Raw genomic sequence first — 18,496 nt, forward strand, 5'->3', positions numbered from 1 at the left:
TGAACAGGTATATATATATCCATACGCGTTGAAATTTGTGTTTTTGGAGCGTGGGTGCCCCAAGTTGGCCTGCCGGGGGCAACTTGTCTACTGGTGAGCCAACAGCTATCCGTTCGCGTTGGTCAGCACACTGCCCCTCTTCTCAGCTGGCTAGGGGTGCTCCCTGCACCCCCGCAAATCGTCCAGAGGCGGCGGAAGCGGTCGAGGGAAAAAGATGAAAAGATAGGATCGTGGAATGTGTCGGAGAGAGACGGCAATATAGCATGAAGCAGAGAGAGAGAGAGAGAGAGTCCGGCTGGGATGGGGGACGTGCACGACCACTCTATGCCTCAAGCATCCACCTCTCGCCCCTCCTGTCGACGAGGGTACATACATTATCCGCCTCTGATCCTCCATCCAGTCCGACCGACGTTTCGGTAGGTACTGCACTGAATTATAGAAACGCTTTTCCAGCTCCGTCCATTTCCAACGCTATCTTTTTTCGATAAGACCGACCAGAGCTTTTAATTCGGTATTCTGCCAAACACTCGCATCAGTTGCACCATCATTTCCCCCGTTATGCTTCTTCGGGAATATCGTCACAGTCATCCGAGATAAATCGAGAAGCTTCGTCAAGCATCTCATTCTCACGTGGCTCGCTTAATTATACTCGCAGATCCCAGCCTAGCTGGCGTTTACAGTCGTAGAATCCACTTTATCAGCTTTATGACAGTACCTATTGATATTCCTCATCTTACAATCTCTGCCGTTGCCGAACTTTCGAATTTTTCTACGACATGCAACCTTGAAGAGGCAAATATTAAGAAACGCGTTATAAACCCTGCTAGGGCTAGTGAAAATTTCCAAAAGATCGCTGTCCTTTTGACCCTTGCAGTTTGCACCGCTCTCCCGAGGGTGTAGAGAAAAAAACTGTAGCCACAACTCACGCCGGCGTTTCCAAAAATCTGTCCTCGTAGGTTGTAAAAGTCATTAAGTTGTAAAAGTAAAAATTACATAGTGAAAAAAATACTGGCACTTCGAAGGTCAGCTCAACGGTGTAAATATTTTTTGCCGAGAGACTAGACAATTCTGACAAATATTTTCGGATTTCTAAAGAATATTTTCTCGAGTATTTATGCTCGTCCCATTCTCCATATGGAAAATCCCTTAAGTTTTACGAGTACTTTTGTTCTTTTTTTTTTAAAGCAATTGCACAGAAGTATATGCGGACGAATATAGTGCTATATTCTCTTAATTGAGTAATTTCATTGATCGCCTCTCCCAATCGATCCTATTTGGGTCTTAGTTTACGGTTTCCTCAGTCATGTGTTTTATGCCGCTAATAATAAACGCGAATGACGATTGGCCACATCTCAGCCACTTTATAGTTTGCTTTTATAGGCATATATGGGAATGGGGGCGTCGGAGGCTCAATTACTTTTGCACCCGGATCGATCCGTACATTATCTAATTCAGTTAATTAAATCAATTGTCTTAATTAGTGCAGACTGGACCAACCACGCACACAGGAACCAATAGTCGCCTACCTTGCTTCCAAGTAACAGCTCGATACTTCTTACATTCATAAACTCTTCATCGTCCAATTTCAACATGTCTCATATCCCAAATAAACAATTCTAATTAACCCTCGTAGATAACAAAATTCAGATATCAGGAACTCTGCAATTTCAAGGTCGATGGTTGAAGAATAAATTGATTAGAGCAGAATCAAAGAACAAAAAAAATAGTGCACGATATCGAATGAAAACGTGGAGGATGACCCGGAAACGAGGAATAAAGACCGAAGGGGAACAAAGTAGATTGAAGAAACAAGGAATAAAGCGCCTATCCAAGCCAGCCCTCGACTCGTTGTCCCGTTTCGTTACAGACTGTTCCAATCTTGCAGTCTGATCGTTCTATGATGGATCGCTTTCCAGACACGTATACGAATTTGCGCCATGACCCGAAAGACACTCGTGCATATATGTCGGAGGACGATACGACGAGGCTTCAGGCATAACAACCTAACGTCAAAGATGTAGTCGAGTTGCACCGGAAATACTGTAAAAATAATAAATTTGCTCGCATATATATATATATATAATCTAGAGAGAGGTGAATTATCGATGATGATTCTTACAGCGAGGAAGCCTCTCGCGTTCGCTCCTATAGACCGGTGAAGTTTGAAAGGCAGTTGACCCCACCCACGCACGAGGGGGGTCAAGGGTCAGCCGGCGCCCCTATTTTGCAACCGCACCCTCTCCCTCCGCCACTACCCTTGGATGGCCATTGCATTTGACCAAAGCATTGTCCGAGGGAATGGTCCATTGTCGAATTGAATCATCGGTGTAGGGAGGAATATTCAGGGATGGCCGATGGTCAGTAGCCATTATTGTTACCTTCGCTATAAAGCCCGGTACCTTCTTCCACCCTGACAATCGGTAACTCGGCACGTTCGCACTGGAGCTACTCGAGAATCTGGAGCGTTTGCGTTCCTCCTTCTCCTCCTATCCCATCCACGTTTACCCGACTCGTCATCCTTTTAGTCCTCTCTCCGTGCTCCAAGCTCCCCCTCGACCCGTGCCAGTCGTACGTCCATCCGTCGCGCTGAATTATTGCCCTTAATTGTGTGCTCCCGGTAATGGTCAAGCTGCGACAAATTTCCGCCCGTCCAGTTTCCCGGATTTTATGAACAACAGTCCAGCGCGTGTACCCTGCCACGCGTCTGCCACGCATCAGAATCCGTAAATTCACACGCGTGCGAATACTATAAACTTCTTCGGGTTTGTATAAATTGTTCTTGAATTCTTAAATTCTGCTTTCATTATGTGATATATTTATTGGTGTATAGATACTGCTCCTGCAGAAATTCTTCCAGTACGACACTTGTAAACTGTTACGTAATATTGCATGTTTTGTTCTTGAAAAAAAGTGATTCGCAGGTAGTGTTCGATTTCGAGGGGAAGATTTGCATTGTCCGCGTGAAATATGTGTGTGTGTGCGTGTGTGTGTGTGTGTGTGTGTGTGGGGTAGGGTCAATCTAGGGAGACGGTAATGCGGGGTGCGCCGGACTGCATTATCGTTCGTTCCATAATAACATCCCTCGTGTGTCATGACTGCATAGGTCACCAAAGGCCAAAGGTCGCGATTCGCTTTTTCATCTTACGCAAAGGACACAGTTTATACGCCTCATTACGATGCACTTAAAATATAAACGCGTGGGCCACCTAAAGCACTCGGTCCAATCACGTCTAAATCTTATTCCACTCACCGCGAAAGCAGCCAACAACTATTCATTACAGGATCAATTTCATCCTGCAATTCCTTCACGGATATAATCATTACTATTATTATTTCTATTATTAATAAACGTTGAAACTCCAATCGCGTTTTCTCGCACGATATTCATTAAGCGAGGTAATCGTTTCGATAGTCGTTAAAATGCCACACACTATATGTACCAATAAGTTGCAACGTGTAACTTTTACTTGGATAAAAGTATACCACTTGACAATTATAGAGAGGGGGGTTGATTGAGAGTCGTAAATTGCGAGTTTCGCATCTCGCGTTTGAATGCAACGGTAAGTTGGAACAATTTTAGCAGGATGTTACGTGGAGACCCTGGATGGTCCAGGCATATACGCATTCTTGCGAATTGTAAGAAAAATCAAGAGACTTCGGAATAAATCAGTAGGTATATATATACAGTATAACGACATGCTAATGCCAATCCCGTTGGGGGAGCCCTAATACTCCCGTTATGTTCTCAGCCACGTTCCTAATACGTGCTTCACACTACGAATTGGAAAGTTTTTCCGAAAATTGTTGCATTGCACCGGTTGTCGGCTCCATTGAACTGGCAAAAATTCCATTTACATAGCTATGCATTTGCCGGGCCCGGACTGCGGCCGTCATTCATGAAGCGATCCAACGGAAAATGCAGTCTGGCTTGCGGCAGGTAGACGCCGCGCCGAAGTTTTCGCATTGAAAATAAGTTTGGACCGGCTGTCGACTGAGAGTGGCAAAAAATCCTCTATTCAAGCGGCTTTAGGACTACGACTCTGCGAACGGTACACGTCGAGCTGAATAACGCAATACGTGATCGCTTCTTCTATCAAAACTCGTCAGTTTTTTCAGTCTAATCAAATTTACGTATAGGTTTCATGGTGGAGAGGAAAAAATCGTTGGTTTTATCATTCCCTGAAGCAGGAATCGTTGGGAGGGCAAAGACTTTGAGAAACGGAATCTCAGGATAAGTTTGTAAAAGACGAACGTGTGGCAAGGGAGAGAAAGAGAGAGAGAGAGAGAGTTGTAATTAAAAAAGTAGAATAATTAAAGAGAGAAATAAAGTTGATTTTTTTTTTAGGTAATACGCAGGAGCAAAGTTTGAACTATATTACATTTCGAAGGTACTGCACCGCATTCCATATGCCCAATGAAGGTTAGCGGGGACCCCTGCCGGACCCTGCCAGGTCCGCGACCCAGGAAGTAGGTAATAATTTCGGCTACAGGACCTCCGAAATTAGCAGGCAAAGAGCCGAGAGATGATTTTCCAAAATAACACGTCTCAGGACAATGGGAAACCAATTTCCCGAGCACCAGCTGCTGCCACCTATCTGATTTATCATCTCGCCTCCGAAAAAGTCCCGGCTAAAACGTTTCCCTCTACCAAAAACACCACCAACCAGCTTTCTTCGCAATAATTATCTTCGGTCCTAGACCAAACGTTCAAAGGAGACCCATTGGGAGCCTCTCGAGGAAAAGCGATTAAAAAAATTATTGATTTATGAAAATGGGTACAATCCCAAAGCAAAGTTTTCACTCTCCACACAGCTGATTCGGATTTATCCCGAGTGAAATTTAACGTTTAATCGAAACGAGTGGCTCGTTGGTGTAATTGTTCAAGCGATGGGTCGCAGGAATGCTAACGCGGGAGCAGATGGGGGGAAGTATGGTTGTTTTTCAATCGGTTATTGATTGGATATGTAAGCCGGGCTGGGGTGTGCTCGACGGGGTATGGGAATTCCAGTATCGAGACCAACCGACAGATGGCCACTGGTCAGGGAAGCAAAGGGTCAGAAAAGTTTGTCAATCGGGAATAAGCAGAGTGTTGTTCAGCATAAACAAATTAACCACGATAATAATTACGCTTTTGCACTCTTTTATTTAAAATATGCTAATAAATAATTATTGCATTATAAAAACAAATTTGCCTTGAATAATTGCAAGGAAGATTTGTATATGTATATAATCAGAGGGAGTGTATTCCGTTTATGAGCTGGTCTTTTTTCACTCGAGTGCTGTTTAACCGAGTGCGTATGAGAGTGTATGGGAGCACACCGGGTCCTCCCCCGCGCGTTCAGAGTTCAAGCGGCCCGAAGCCGTGCTCCGAAGCAGCTCCCTCGCATCCCCCGGGGCAATCTTTTCAATTTAAAGTCAAGTATTATGGCTTAAATTGCATTATGGTTTCCTTAGCCACTAGGAGGTAGGGCCGGATGAGCAGCGAAGGGCGGCTCCTTGTAAGCAAGGCTCAATCACGCCGCTTAACCTCTGACCTCCTCGCATCACTAGCACACGCGACCGCTCGAACAGGATATACGCGTGCGTAAATGCACATTTTTACACACCTACGCTCTCAATCTCTCTCTCTCTCTCTCTCTCTCTCTTTCACTCGAAGAGCGATCGACGAAGATGAACTCTAAGCTTCCATATTTTCAAAGCAACATTTATTAAACTGGACACCTGCCACTTCGAAGCTATAAATTTTACCAACTGTATATTGCTTTCTTATCTCAACGTTGCGCCTGCAGTGTTCTCACTTTTACGATACTTTACTCGACTGATCTACAACTTATTTTTTGATAAAGATCTGGCAAAAGCTATCAGTTGTAAATTACTATGTTAGCTGTTGTAACCTGTACTTTATAATTGTGCTAGGTTATCGCGTGGTTACTATTTTCCTTTATATACCCCACACTGGCGTATATATAGCTTCGTGATCCGAAAATGCAGCTTTTGCCAAACGCGAAGAATTTTTTAAATAATGCATCCAAAGGTGGTACATATAGGTAGATACAGCACGAGGTAGCATTAACGAGCGGCGTTTAATCTTATTAAGAGACCCCTTAACCGAAAATGAAGCATGCTATTGCAGCTCGGCATCCTTAAGTAAGTCAGCTTTAACGACTTTACTCTTTGACTCGGCGTTGGCCGCTTCCTCGGGCTGTCAATGTAATAACATTATTAATTTGCCGCGCCATTTTCAAAGTTACGTCTGCTCCCATGCATTAGGCGCGGGAAATAAAGCCGGCTCGAACACCCGATTGACGCTGCTTGCCCAACTTTCACCACCGTGCCGCAATGGCATCGCTAATGATGTCGTTAATTAGCGTAATAACATTATTAATTCGACACGCTTCCACGAGATGTCGGTGCCGCAACGTTATTAATACAAACCGCGAATGCCGCCCTGGGCGACGCAACTAATATATACAGATACATATATGTGTGTGTGTATTAATATTATTAATGCCACCGAGGACCAATAAGAGTATACACAGCTATACAAAATACTCGATCCGAATGGAGTCGCGTGCTTCGTCGACTTTCCTTTCCTCGCGGGCTTCAACGTCTTTTCAACTATAAACTTATATATATATATATATATATATCAAGTATAGTAATATTACAGGAAAATCGCGAAAGAAGATCAGCCAGATAAATATTATAATAGCATATACGCGTAAACCGTATATACGTAGCTTTTATAGCTGCTCGATCGACTCGTTTTGCACGCACACTTTTCACACGAATGAATGAAACGACCCGGCTCAACGCTGACCTTGAACTCCCTCGCGGAAAAAGAAGCGACTCCTCCTGAACGGCTTGCTGGCTGACGCTGTAATAACGCCTTGCAGCGGCTCACGGTCCATGCGCCACCTAACCGATATAACTTGGCGAGATGCTTATACTCCACTTTTTCCACGAGTCCTGCTGTGTCCGTGCCATGTTTGTCCACTCGAGCACAGTGTACTATATATATATATATATATTTGTACCATACGCATATAATTATTTAATTCCTTTGAACATTTGATCGAATCATAAATATAACGTACAAAAATCTGTTTACACAAATCAAATCAAAGAAACATTGGAAGAATCATCGTGGAGATGATTTCCCATCGCTGGCGCGAATGCAACGACGACGGACGAGATTTGATTATTTCCTCCTTATCGAGGCAGTTCTTAAGTAATATATTCTCGGGGGTAATTGCGGGCAGCGATTTCGTGCGGTGCACCGGGAGATCCAGCGATACATCGCTGTATTGTGGCGGTGAGACAAGCTCGAGGTCTCGTCTCGAGTCTCGACTCTTGGCTCAGGTATAAGGCAAGGTGTATTGCACGTGTGCGCAGGTATTACGATGCATGCCGGTAGGTTACAAGGCGCAGGTAGGCATTTACCTATCCACCACGTATAGGCAGCCATGTACTTACCGTGAGAGGGTGGGAGGGGGGAGGGAGCGAGAGAGAAAGGAAAAATATAGCTATACACGGAGAGCAGAGCAGAGGTGGAGATGCTTGATTGGTAGAAAGAAAAGGAAAGGTAAGGATGAGGAGGAGGAGGAGGAGGACAAGACGGGGAAATAGAGAGAGGAAAGCGAGCGGTGCGAGCGAGCACGAGCACTGATAGAGCGTAACTGACTCCTTCCTTCCTCGCTCGCTCGGTGCATATTACCGGGCTGTTAGAGGGCGGAGCCGCCTGATGAGTTAGCAACGTATTGACTTTATAATAATCGCGTTAGCCGGTCCACCCTGATCCCTGGGTATTACGCGCTCCTTCGCGCGAATTCACCTACCGGGTGACCTTATCGTTCTTGCGAGCTTGCGCGTTACGTCATTGTATTATACGTTCTGGTGCGGTTACGCTGTAAGGGCAATGCACAAGGTAAAATGGAACCAATATGTAGATTGCTGAATTTTGATTGGATAAATGCACAATTTTTCTTTACCCCGTTCCTTGTTATAAATTTTGATTTTTTTCAAGAAGAAGATAGTGCTTCGCTGTACCGGTATAGGATTAAAGATTGGACCGAGGATTAATTCCGTCTCGCCCGGTAGAAAACTGTCTACGCGGCCAGTGTAGTAACGGCCGGTAGAATCCTGACCTCCAATCTCACCTCAATTTGCCTACACGCCGCCATTTGCGTCAGCCAGACCGGAGTAAAGCCTATCTAAAATTATGATCTCAAAAATTCCATGCGAATGTGTGTTCGCGCGCGTGTCGGTGCGTCGATGAGAGCGAGGGAACCTCGGATCGGTGTAATCGATTAATTACAGCGAATCGCGTGTTATTATAAATTTTACATCTAAGTGGTACCTACCCTATTGGTCACGCGATTCTCGCCGGATTAGATATCGGTTGATCGACAAGAGTACGTACGTTCCTCGCGAGTCTCGTCGGGAATGAATATGAAAATCCTTTATTTACACACTTGTAATCCTAACGATCTCTCCGTTCGACCGTTGTTGTTGTTATTATTATTATCGGCTTATGTACAAGTCACATTGTGCTCTCGTATATATATATATATATATATATATATATAACGTCGTATCCTGTATCGAAGTTGTTGCGAAGAAAGTGCGAGAGGAGGCGGCCGAGAAATATGGACTTTCTTACGGTTTTAATCAAAATTGATAGTCCTATTACACGGACGATCGCTATACACATTTTCGAAATAAAGCTTCAAGGTCCCAGAGAGCATACTCCACCTGCAGCAATGATTAATGGACACTCGAGTTACGCCGGTCACGAGTAGATTTCCAGCGCGGCTCGTGACTTTAATACAGGCTAATTAACTCTTCAATTAGTTGCCTCGAGTCAGGCGTCCACGCTCTGTCGAAACGACGAATTGCCAACGTTTATGGCTCAATGCTAATTTAACGCCACGATCAGCACCTGCTTTTGGCAAATTGAGATACGGGATTTCGGAGCGACCGGCCGCGCAACAAATTTTATATTATTATAATAAATAGCCTCTACCCATCACGCTTAAGTGCCCCGCGCCTGTATACATATATACACACTTATGTACAGTTCTTTTTTTATCGTGAAAGCTTACATTGTAATCAGTGTTAACTGTGCAGCAGTTTATTATACATCAAATGCAGCCAATCAAGAGAATTATTAATTAACCGACGATAATGCGAAACCATTTCCCGCCGTTAAAAATCTCATTTGCCTCGTTTTAACGAATTCGAAGATTCTTCATTTTTAGGCTACAATGCGGTGTACCATCATGTATATATATATATACAGTTTGCAAGCCAGCAAAGATACCGAGGGCGATAGAAAAGTCTAATATTTCGCTACGCTTATCCACACTGCAAAAGACTCTTACTACCACTATAAACTATCCATCTCGTGTATATTCCATATCTTCACCGAAGATCTCCCGCACTTCAAATTGAAATCTGATTTACTTGGTGCTGAGACGAAAGCTCGCCAACTTACCGAGAGATCCCATCCCTATTTCCCCTACTATCAGAGTCATCGAGCAATTCAACTGTTTCATATTCTTATACCATTTGCCTATGTGCGATACGAATTTCCCCATTTCCTCAAAATCCATATTTCAACATGCTTGAATTTTCTATCGCAACTCCTTATACCATGCTCTATCACTATAGTACATACAACTTCCATGATTTATCGTCGAGCAGTTAAAGTCTGGATTTATAGCGGGTTACGCTGTTTCGAAGCTTTATGGCGAAAGGATTATATCGAGTTAGTAAATCAAAAAAACACACAGTTTTCGAAACGTTAATTTTTCAACGTAACATGCGAACTGTGGAAACAATAAAGTAAAACAGGCACGAGGAGGAAACTCCAAGTTGTATTGTTTAAAGGAACGATTAATCATCGAGTGGATCTACTTGATATTAATGAGAAGGATGCTTATTGGAAGATGAATCGTGTATAAGGATGAATTTTCCGAGAGAGAAGAAAGTGGACGAAATAGAGAGGCAGATTGTATAACTATTATGTGCTGCAATTTTGGGTATAGGGACACAGTTATTTTGTTGTAAACGGGAGCAACAGCCGGCGCATTGCGCCCTGATCGATTTAGCGCCAAATGTCGCCGTGTTTTACACACGGTAATAATGGTCGAAATCTATGTAGCCAATATTTCAAGTCACCCTTTCCTTCCCGACTTCCCTCGCTGCTATATACGTACGAAGCATCCATATATAGCACGATACGGACCTAGCTTATTGCTTATATTGGCATACGCCAGTCGATATCTCATTTTACGACAAAATGAAAATATATGTCCGAGCTTGAAAACTAAACGATGGTAACTATGAAACCCTGAAGAAAGTTTTTACAAGATTCTTCGGAAGAAATATGATAGATATAGTATTATAGCGGAGAAAAATTACGTTATATACAGGGGATGCAGGGAAATAATAGGCGAGGCTTCTCCCCAACGTTCCATATGCAATTGGATAAACAAAGCAGGACAAAGGCGAGAAATAATTCGCTCGAGTTGGTCGAATAAACGAAATTTAAATACCTTGGGGGAAGAGGGTAAGTCGCCGGAAGACTGATAGTCCCCGAGGAAAGATACGTCGAACGAGAGAAGGGATGTTTTTACTGACGATGAACGTAATTCACGCGAGGTAATATTAAACTACCGCGTTATAATAAGTTAAATTTAACGATATAATTTCTACTACCCTGTTTATTCCTCGCAAATTATCAGATTTATTCTAGAGAAATATATCATCCTACCTTATTATTTATTCATCCATACACACACGTGTGAGTAATAGAAAATAATACTAGCAGCAATAATAATACGCCAAGTTTTGCGATAAAGATCCACGTTATCCCTCGCGTCCGAAGAGTGGTATATAAAGGCGCTCGATTGGCGAACGATGAACGGTAAATAAAGATGAGTAAATTTTCCATCTGCATTAGCTACGTGTGCAGGAAGTTGCATGTGTGCGGAGAAGACGGTTTGAAATTCCGCGAAGTCAAAGCGATGTTTGACATGGAAATGTTGGACGATGCATTAAACATGCTGCGCGCGGAGTGCTCTCTCTCTCTCTCTCTCTCATCCCCGCGGTCGAAAAGTCTGACCATCGAAAAAAGAGGAAGAGCACCCCCACCTCGCTCCTTCAACATTCCTCTTTCCCCGTTGTGGCCAGCTTCATCCATTTCCTTATCGAAGCACACTACATAGCCAGCACATTGGCTGCGAGCTTTACCCCGTGCGCGCACCCCCATCCTTTTAGCCGTTCCATTGTTCCAACAATGTTTATTTAAGCAAACGAAAGGAACCGCCAAAGCACAGGGGCCCTCGCCGATCAGATCGGCTTTCACCTTTCTCGATATTCTCAAAGTCTTCCGGTTCGATCGATAGCCACTTTCAGCAAGCACAACCCGTATACCTACATTTTCAATTGATTCCATCCGCAGAAGCCCCCTAACCGAAGAAATTAATACAGAAATATAAATATTTATCCCACGTCCACTTTTATCTCTCTCTCTCTCTCTCTATATATATATATACAGAGTCTTCTTCTGCTTTTTCATCGATCTTTCTTTTCGCTCATCACGCACGCAACTTCGCGTATCATCATATTCTATATATATATATATACATCGGTAATATACGCGATATATTCGTGTACAATCCGAGTGTTCGTTACTACAGAGCGGATATCAATGAGTAAAGAGAAGAGCGTAAAAATCTGAAGAGAGAGAGAGAGAGGGTCGAAGGGTGCCGGATTCAAAATAAAAGCTGGAAGCGAGCACCTGTGTGAGGCAATTTTCTTGGACCCTTTTCGAAAAAGACCTTTCTATTGTCCGGCAAATGACATCAGGCTTATTGCATTATTTAAAGAGCCTCGCTTTAAGAACGGCTCGGGACAGTGTCCCTCCGACGCGAACACTTCCAGCACGAGTGGCGAGCTGCAGCTTTCTCACGAAAAGCTTAAGGGATGCGCACGCCGATTCCTTCCCGTGCGGTCGAGCTCGATAATTCACTTGACTGGAATAGCTTGCAAACTATATATATACATATATATAAGAAAGAAGGATTTTAAATATATATATATATATGTATATTTATATATATAGACACCAAGTATTAATATATTTTAAATAAAATAATTCTAATTGCAATTGCCATGCACTTAATTGTTAAATTTACTCACCAGGAGAGATGCCGAGCTTAGCATGTAGGTTGCTGGGGCTTCTGTGATCGGGGGTGGTGACAGGGGCGGCGATGGGTGGCGACAGGTGAGGATGAACCGCTACTCCGCCACCTGTCGTCGTCGTCGTCGTGGTTGTCGTTGTGGTGCAAGGGTTTAAGGGTGAGGTTCTCTTAAAAGACTGTTCGGTTCGCCACGCGACTTCGTTATCCCCTATCCACAGTTTACCTGCAAGCAAAGAGAATCGTCCATTCAAATTGGATCAAGCATGGTGTCTGTATAATACACCTTGTAATTACACAAGTTTATCCTTACGCCCCTCGGTGCTAATTAGGTTAATTTGATATTGCAATAATAATGATGGGGTATCGTAGGTTTACGGTAATAAGCTAATTGCATTATAAAAGCTAAAAAATTTGCCAACGTTACCGACCAGTGCGGCCATGTTTAATGAATTAGATTGCACGCACGCAAAAATGGAAATGAAACTGAACGAAGCATCCGGTGCGAGCAGCAATATCGGTGCGAGATAAAAATGGCAAGAGACGAGTCTGCCATTTTATGCTCAGAATATCACGCGTGTATTAATATATAGGACGTAGGAGCACGCGTGAAGTTGTGCGTGTGTGTATAAATGGTTTTCTCTCCCCTATGGCTCCACGTAATTAGCAACCCTCTGCTTCCCCTATGCTCTTGCCAGTTTTCCCGCTTTTCCCTCGTTTCCCTTAATTTCTCGGAACAATATCTGCGCCTGGATGTTGTTCCAGCCTGCAGTGTCTAATTACACGAATGCCTACTAGGCAAGCTTTATTTCGATACAGAAATGACGTATATGCGCGCTCCCTTTATCGATTATTTCTACACTCTGCGCCCTATAACGTTATTACATTGTCACAGCTAATATATACAGTGCTTTGATCGAAATAACAATATTGGTGGAAAGTCAACTTCTCTCTCTCTCTCTCTTTCTATATATACATATATATGTATGTGTACTTAAGGCGAATTCTTAAAAATGATGAGAGATCGTCTGGATGTTTCTGGGGATTTATGAAACACGTATATATATATATAGCACCCTCGCGTGCGTGAGATGTGAGTCAGTTCTGGTGTTATTTGCTTGATGAATGATTTGGTCGAAAAGATTACTCTCTCTCTCTCTCCAGCTTTTCCCCTGCATGATACATTCTCTTTGTCTTCTCACACCACACCCCGTGTACCTACGGTCCATCTTTTACGTTTTTCCCTATCTGCCTCGCGACGAGGGTCGAGAAGGACAGAGTCTCCTCCGACTTAGCCAAACGAACAAGGTCCGTCCGCCTTTTGGATCCGCGCAAACTGCACAAAGAGAACGAGATAAGAAAGCTAGGGTGGATCCGGAAGGCTGGCAAAGAAAGTAAGGAATTAAAGAGAAGTTGATGAGCAAAGTCCGCCATGGTCGTTGGAGTGAAATAGAAATGCGATGGTGTGAGAGTGGGGGCGAGATGGCTGAGTGTGTAGTATAAGGGGAGGAAGCGTCGAGGCCGAAGAAAGTGTAGCTGGCGCTAACTAAGGGCGTCGGCTAATCAATATCATCAGAGAATGGCCGCTGACCTCGTCTACCCCGCTGGACCTACCATTGTACAGTCCACGGTAAGGCTATACGAATGCGAATAAAAGCGTCCGCCTTCGACCCAAAGGAATATTGTATTCCTGCAGAAAATATTTCTTAACGTCCTTGAAAAATACAACTATGATATAAAATTAACAAAAATGCAGTAAATAAGAATTATACAATTATCAAAATAATAACCGTATCTATATAGTTAACAGTGAATGAGAAAAAATGTAAAATCAAAGTTGCAGTATGGATTCGGTCAATAATAATCATGTACAGGAGTCGGTATAGGGCAACGGTATCGTAGGATATTAAAAGCTGCCCTGATTTCGTTTCTACGATAGCCAGCGGCATTTCTGAAGTTTCTTGTTCCGAGGCTACACAGTCCCTGCTATTGAAGCTTGGTTCCTTTAATCTTGCGGTGTTTGCATGCTTGAACCTCCGGTCTATTGGAACCCCAAGCGAGACAAACGAAAGTATCCCCTCCAGGCACATGGAAAACTATTCTAGCGTCACGCCCACATCGCGGAAAATTCAATCGTACCGCGAGACAGCCGCGTTAAATTAGTACGGTTCATCTGTATATATAACGATACTTCGAAGAATATATATAATAACTTGGAAGTTATTGGTATTCTAGGAAAAAATCGTCGATTTAGAGCAATTTATTTAATGTAGTTCAATATATATATATATATATATATATGCATTATACACAGAGTCCGTTGAAGCGCGCAGCAGTTCATATAAACAGATCCATTTATTCGAACCACCCTCTTTCCGTCATTCGGGCCAATCTTACCACATGGGGTAAAATCGTTCCCTTCCACCAGTTTCCACGAGATCCCTTTCTTCTCTTTTTTTGCATCTCCCTGCAGGCTTCGGGAAAGCTGCGCTCACTCCATTCACGGGTTTATCACTGTCCAGATAACAACGATTTACCTACACGCGGAGCCAGCTTGGAAGAAGGGTGTCCAGAGGAGGGGTATGGGGAGGGTGGTTGTGCGAGGTGGGTTGGAGAGAGGGCTGGTCAGCCACCTTGCATTCAGGAGTATTTCACTTTAACGGCCCTCCGGGGGATTGGCTGACCCACCGCCGGCACTGGACCCTTCACCGTTTCGGCATAATGGACCTCTACATTACTTATTCCTCCTGGCCAATGTCCTGCCAAGGTCCTCCAGGAGGTAAGCTTCTTCGTCGCCACTTTCATTTCCACCTTCCATTTTCAACCGCGAATTAATTGCGTCTCTTCGGTCTCTTTTAGTGTGCCGATCGTTATTAAGGCTATCGATGTCACCTATACTGTCTTAATGTTGTGTAAATGGACCAGAGCGAGTTCTTGATATATATATATATATATATATATATTATGCACGCAAGGTATATAGTTCATATACCTTCCACGCCCGAGGCAATCCTCTGTACGTGGCGTCGTACTCGAAAGAATTGAAAATTCCTGCTCGTCCATGGGTTGAAGAGGTTCTGCTGTGTGGGGAGGGGGGATAGGGGAGGGTTGGTCGAGGGCGATATAAGATTAATAGCAGAGGCCGTGGAGAGGCCGCTCGTCGACAAGGGCGACTAGCTAGCTATACGACTCCAATGGTGATTCCTCTTTGAAGGTGGACCACGGCCAGTGGCTAAATTGAATCCTGCTTAGGACAGAATCTCCAACACACATACGAGTACACGCGTATATCCACCCTCTATCGCTATAAATGGATTGGCCAATATCCACCTCCCGCGATTAAAACTGACGCTCCGTCTCAAAACATTTCTCTCGATTCTCAACCTCGATCCATTTATATACGTACACAATGTGCGTGTATCAAGCTCGATTAATTCGATGATGAACGAAACTTGGTGATGATCAGCACCACGACCCCAAAGAGCTGTCTTGCTTTTAATTAGGAAATAGAATCAAGAATGATATTTTTCATTATCGGAGACCGTGTTGTATTATTCAACGAGTTTCAAGGTAAGCTGATCTTTACCACGTGTTGACGTCGTTGACCTTGAACGATAAAAAGATTTGATAACCGAAATTGAGTTTTCGATAGCTCGTCGGCTCTCTTTCATCAGTATATATAAGCATAAAGATGCGCGCGTGCATTTTAAATGTCAACGTTCTCGACAGGTGTGAACGACCTTTAATCACTACTTTCTTTGGCGTTATCGGAGAGGATTGATTTATCATCGTCCAATCGTGTATTTCAATAAGGCCTATCGTGCCTAACGCTCGAAGCTTTCCACTTGGCTGTACCTGCATGCATACTCGAAGAAAAATAATCATTTGCTTGCAGCTTAAACTATTTCATGAATATTTTTACGTACACGATGTATACCAAAAGATATTTCGTTTTAACTTTGATTTAAAGTCCTTATCTGTCAAACAATGTATTATCTCGTGTCACTCCTATAATAATAAGATACTAAGATGCGCATAATGTTTATAAGATTCGTTCCAAGAAAAGCCACGTACTGATTACTATACACTTTTACATGTAACGAGTATATCTTAAGTATAATATTTATCGAGCTAGACGTACAAGTATGTAGGTTAGAATTCTACGTATGGTGATACCAATAATTTTTATGTACAATAGATATATAAATATAAACGTAATGCCAGAGGGTTCGCTTTAAAAGTAACACAAGTATATACTTTTAATATCTCTATGTGGAAAATAAATACGCTTTTCTTAGAAGCTCTCACCTTATCGAATTATACTGGCATATCGAGAATCAAATGGAATATTTCATGAAATATTAGATCCCATACGGTTACACCTGTACATTTCGGTATGTATACAGAACGATATTGAAAAAAGTGGAAAGAGCAGAGAATCGCCTAGCCAAACAGTATCATTTCCGCAATTCTCAATAGCGTTTCGTTGAATTTCGCGTGCGCTCATTTTATCAGAGGCAAAAGACAAAGGACCGGCATTTACTGCTAGAATGGTTTCCCTATTTCTTGCTGGTTGCCCTTGTCAGAGTGCCGATCGATACAGCCACCCTCTACCTATATTCCCGCTGCCACAATATCTTAACTCTCATTCGTCCGCCCTTATGCAGCCGCTTTTCATTTCGAGTATCGATCGGTCAAAGTGCAAGCTGCATCGACCGTACGAATTTCCATCTCGTTTCAGGGTAAACACGTACGCTTTTGGTGGGATACATTGTCGAGGCGGAGGCAGGAGAGTTCGCACGAGAGTATCGCTCGTAAGGGAGCTGTAAATTTGAGAGAAGACTTTTTGCAATGCGCCATTATGTAAATGCGAGCTACCTGAAGGTAGCCGACCAATAAAAAAGCTGAATAATAAAGAGGCTCCGCAGGCGCAGGGAGAACGCTGGTAGGGCAGCGCGAGGCAAGGGTTGCAGGCGCAAGCGCGAACCGCCCTCCGCGAATGGGTGCTAAGAGAAACCACCCTCCGACATAACTCCTTTCTACCGACACCTAGCCAATCTGCATGTATCTCCCGGACAGACGCCATTTTGAAATACTGTGTTTTAAAGTTTCCAGAGGTCCAACTACGGTTCAACCAAATTTTCCCTATTATAAATATATATTCTCTCCTTTCCAAATATCCTCCATCGAATCTTATAGTTTTCATTATAATACAAACTCCAATATTATATTGACAACAATTTTTGCAAAATTACAACCACAGTAGTGGAGAACATTTTAACCCACGTTTTTCCTTGTAAATTTCACACAAAATTCCAAGAGATTTTTCCTAATTTGCTGTTGTACTCTATATTGGTGAAATTATTTTATGCGTAAAAACGTATAGCAAAGGGTGAACGAGTGGCACAATATTAGAATAATGGATAATGCTCAACTATCCGTAAAACCAATGGAAATTGGAAAATGTAACGAGGAGGAATATCGAATGTAACAGAGCAGCGAAGCCATCTCCTGGCTGGCGTAGCAATTCGAAAGGGGTGGAAATGGTGAGAGGGCTGTTGGTTGGCGAGGGGTTCGATTTTAAAATCACAATGGCAGACACACGTCGGTGTCGAGGCATCCCTACCCTTGCCCGACTCGAGGCCGGCTGCTGCCGCGTCTCTTCTTGTTCGCTCTCAGCGGCGGCGAGCATCTGCGTCTCGCCTCGCCTCGCGTTAAACGCATTCTATCTATACCCCCTCCAAAAACGTAAACACGTACACACGCTCAACCCCACCAGTAGATTTCACCTCGTTCTCTCGCCGGCTACACACTCTACACAGTTTAAGCTACGTCGGGAAGAGGAGGAGGTGCGTGAATGCCTGCCACAAATCCAGCACGCGCTCTTCCAACCCCTCCTAAACTTGTTCCGAGCTGTGTAGGAAGCCCTAACCGATAACACACCTTTCCTGGTGCTTATATGTATACTCTATAGTACATATATAGTATACATATATAGGGTTAAAATAGCAAAGGATCTACAACGAAACTCGACGAACACCTAAAATATTATTTATTTCAATTTATATGCTATATATAGGGTTAATTCAGATTTTAAAGAAAAGAAAGAAGAATTTGAGGAAGGTGGAGGAAAACTTTCTAGTACAATTGGAAAATTGAGAGAAAAAGGGATGTTTAAATCGAAGACTCGGTTCAAGCGTGGAGAGGGAAACACAGGGATAAAAGAGCAATGAACGGTGGAGGGGGGAGTAAGAGAGAGAGAGAGAGAGAGAGAGAGAGAGCGGGCACGA

At 43.3% G+C, this 18,496-nt stretch overlaps 1 protein-coding gene across 1 annotated transcript in view; it reads right to left on the reverse strand.

Annotated features, from left to right (window-relative positions):
- Positions 1 to 18,496, reverse strand: part of LOC136782584 (POU domain, class 2, transcription factor 1-like) — a 93,250-nt gene that overhangs the window by 34,250 nt on the left and 40,504 nt on the right. The window contains exon 3 of the mRNA XM_066742099.1: positions 12,208 to 12,432. Coding sequence (XP_066598196.1) covers positions 12,208 to 12,432 — 225 coding nt within the window. The remainder of the gene's footprint in view (positions 1 to 12,207; positions 12,433 to 18,496) is intronic.

The sequence above is a fragment of the Prorops nasuta genome, unplaced genomic scaffold (assembly GCF_024137725.1).
Source record: "Prorops nasuta isolate Cenicafe-Biocafe unplaced genomic scaffold, Cenicafe_Pnas_1.2 PNAS00027, whole genome shotgun sequence".
Classification (NCBI taxonomy): Eukaryota; Metazoa; Arthropoda; class Insecta; order Hymenoptera; family Bethylidae; genus Prorops; species Prorops nasuta.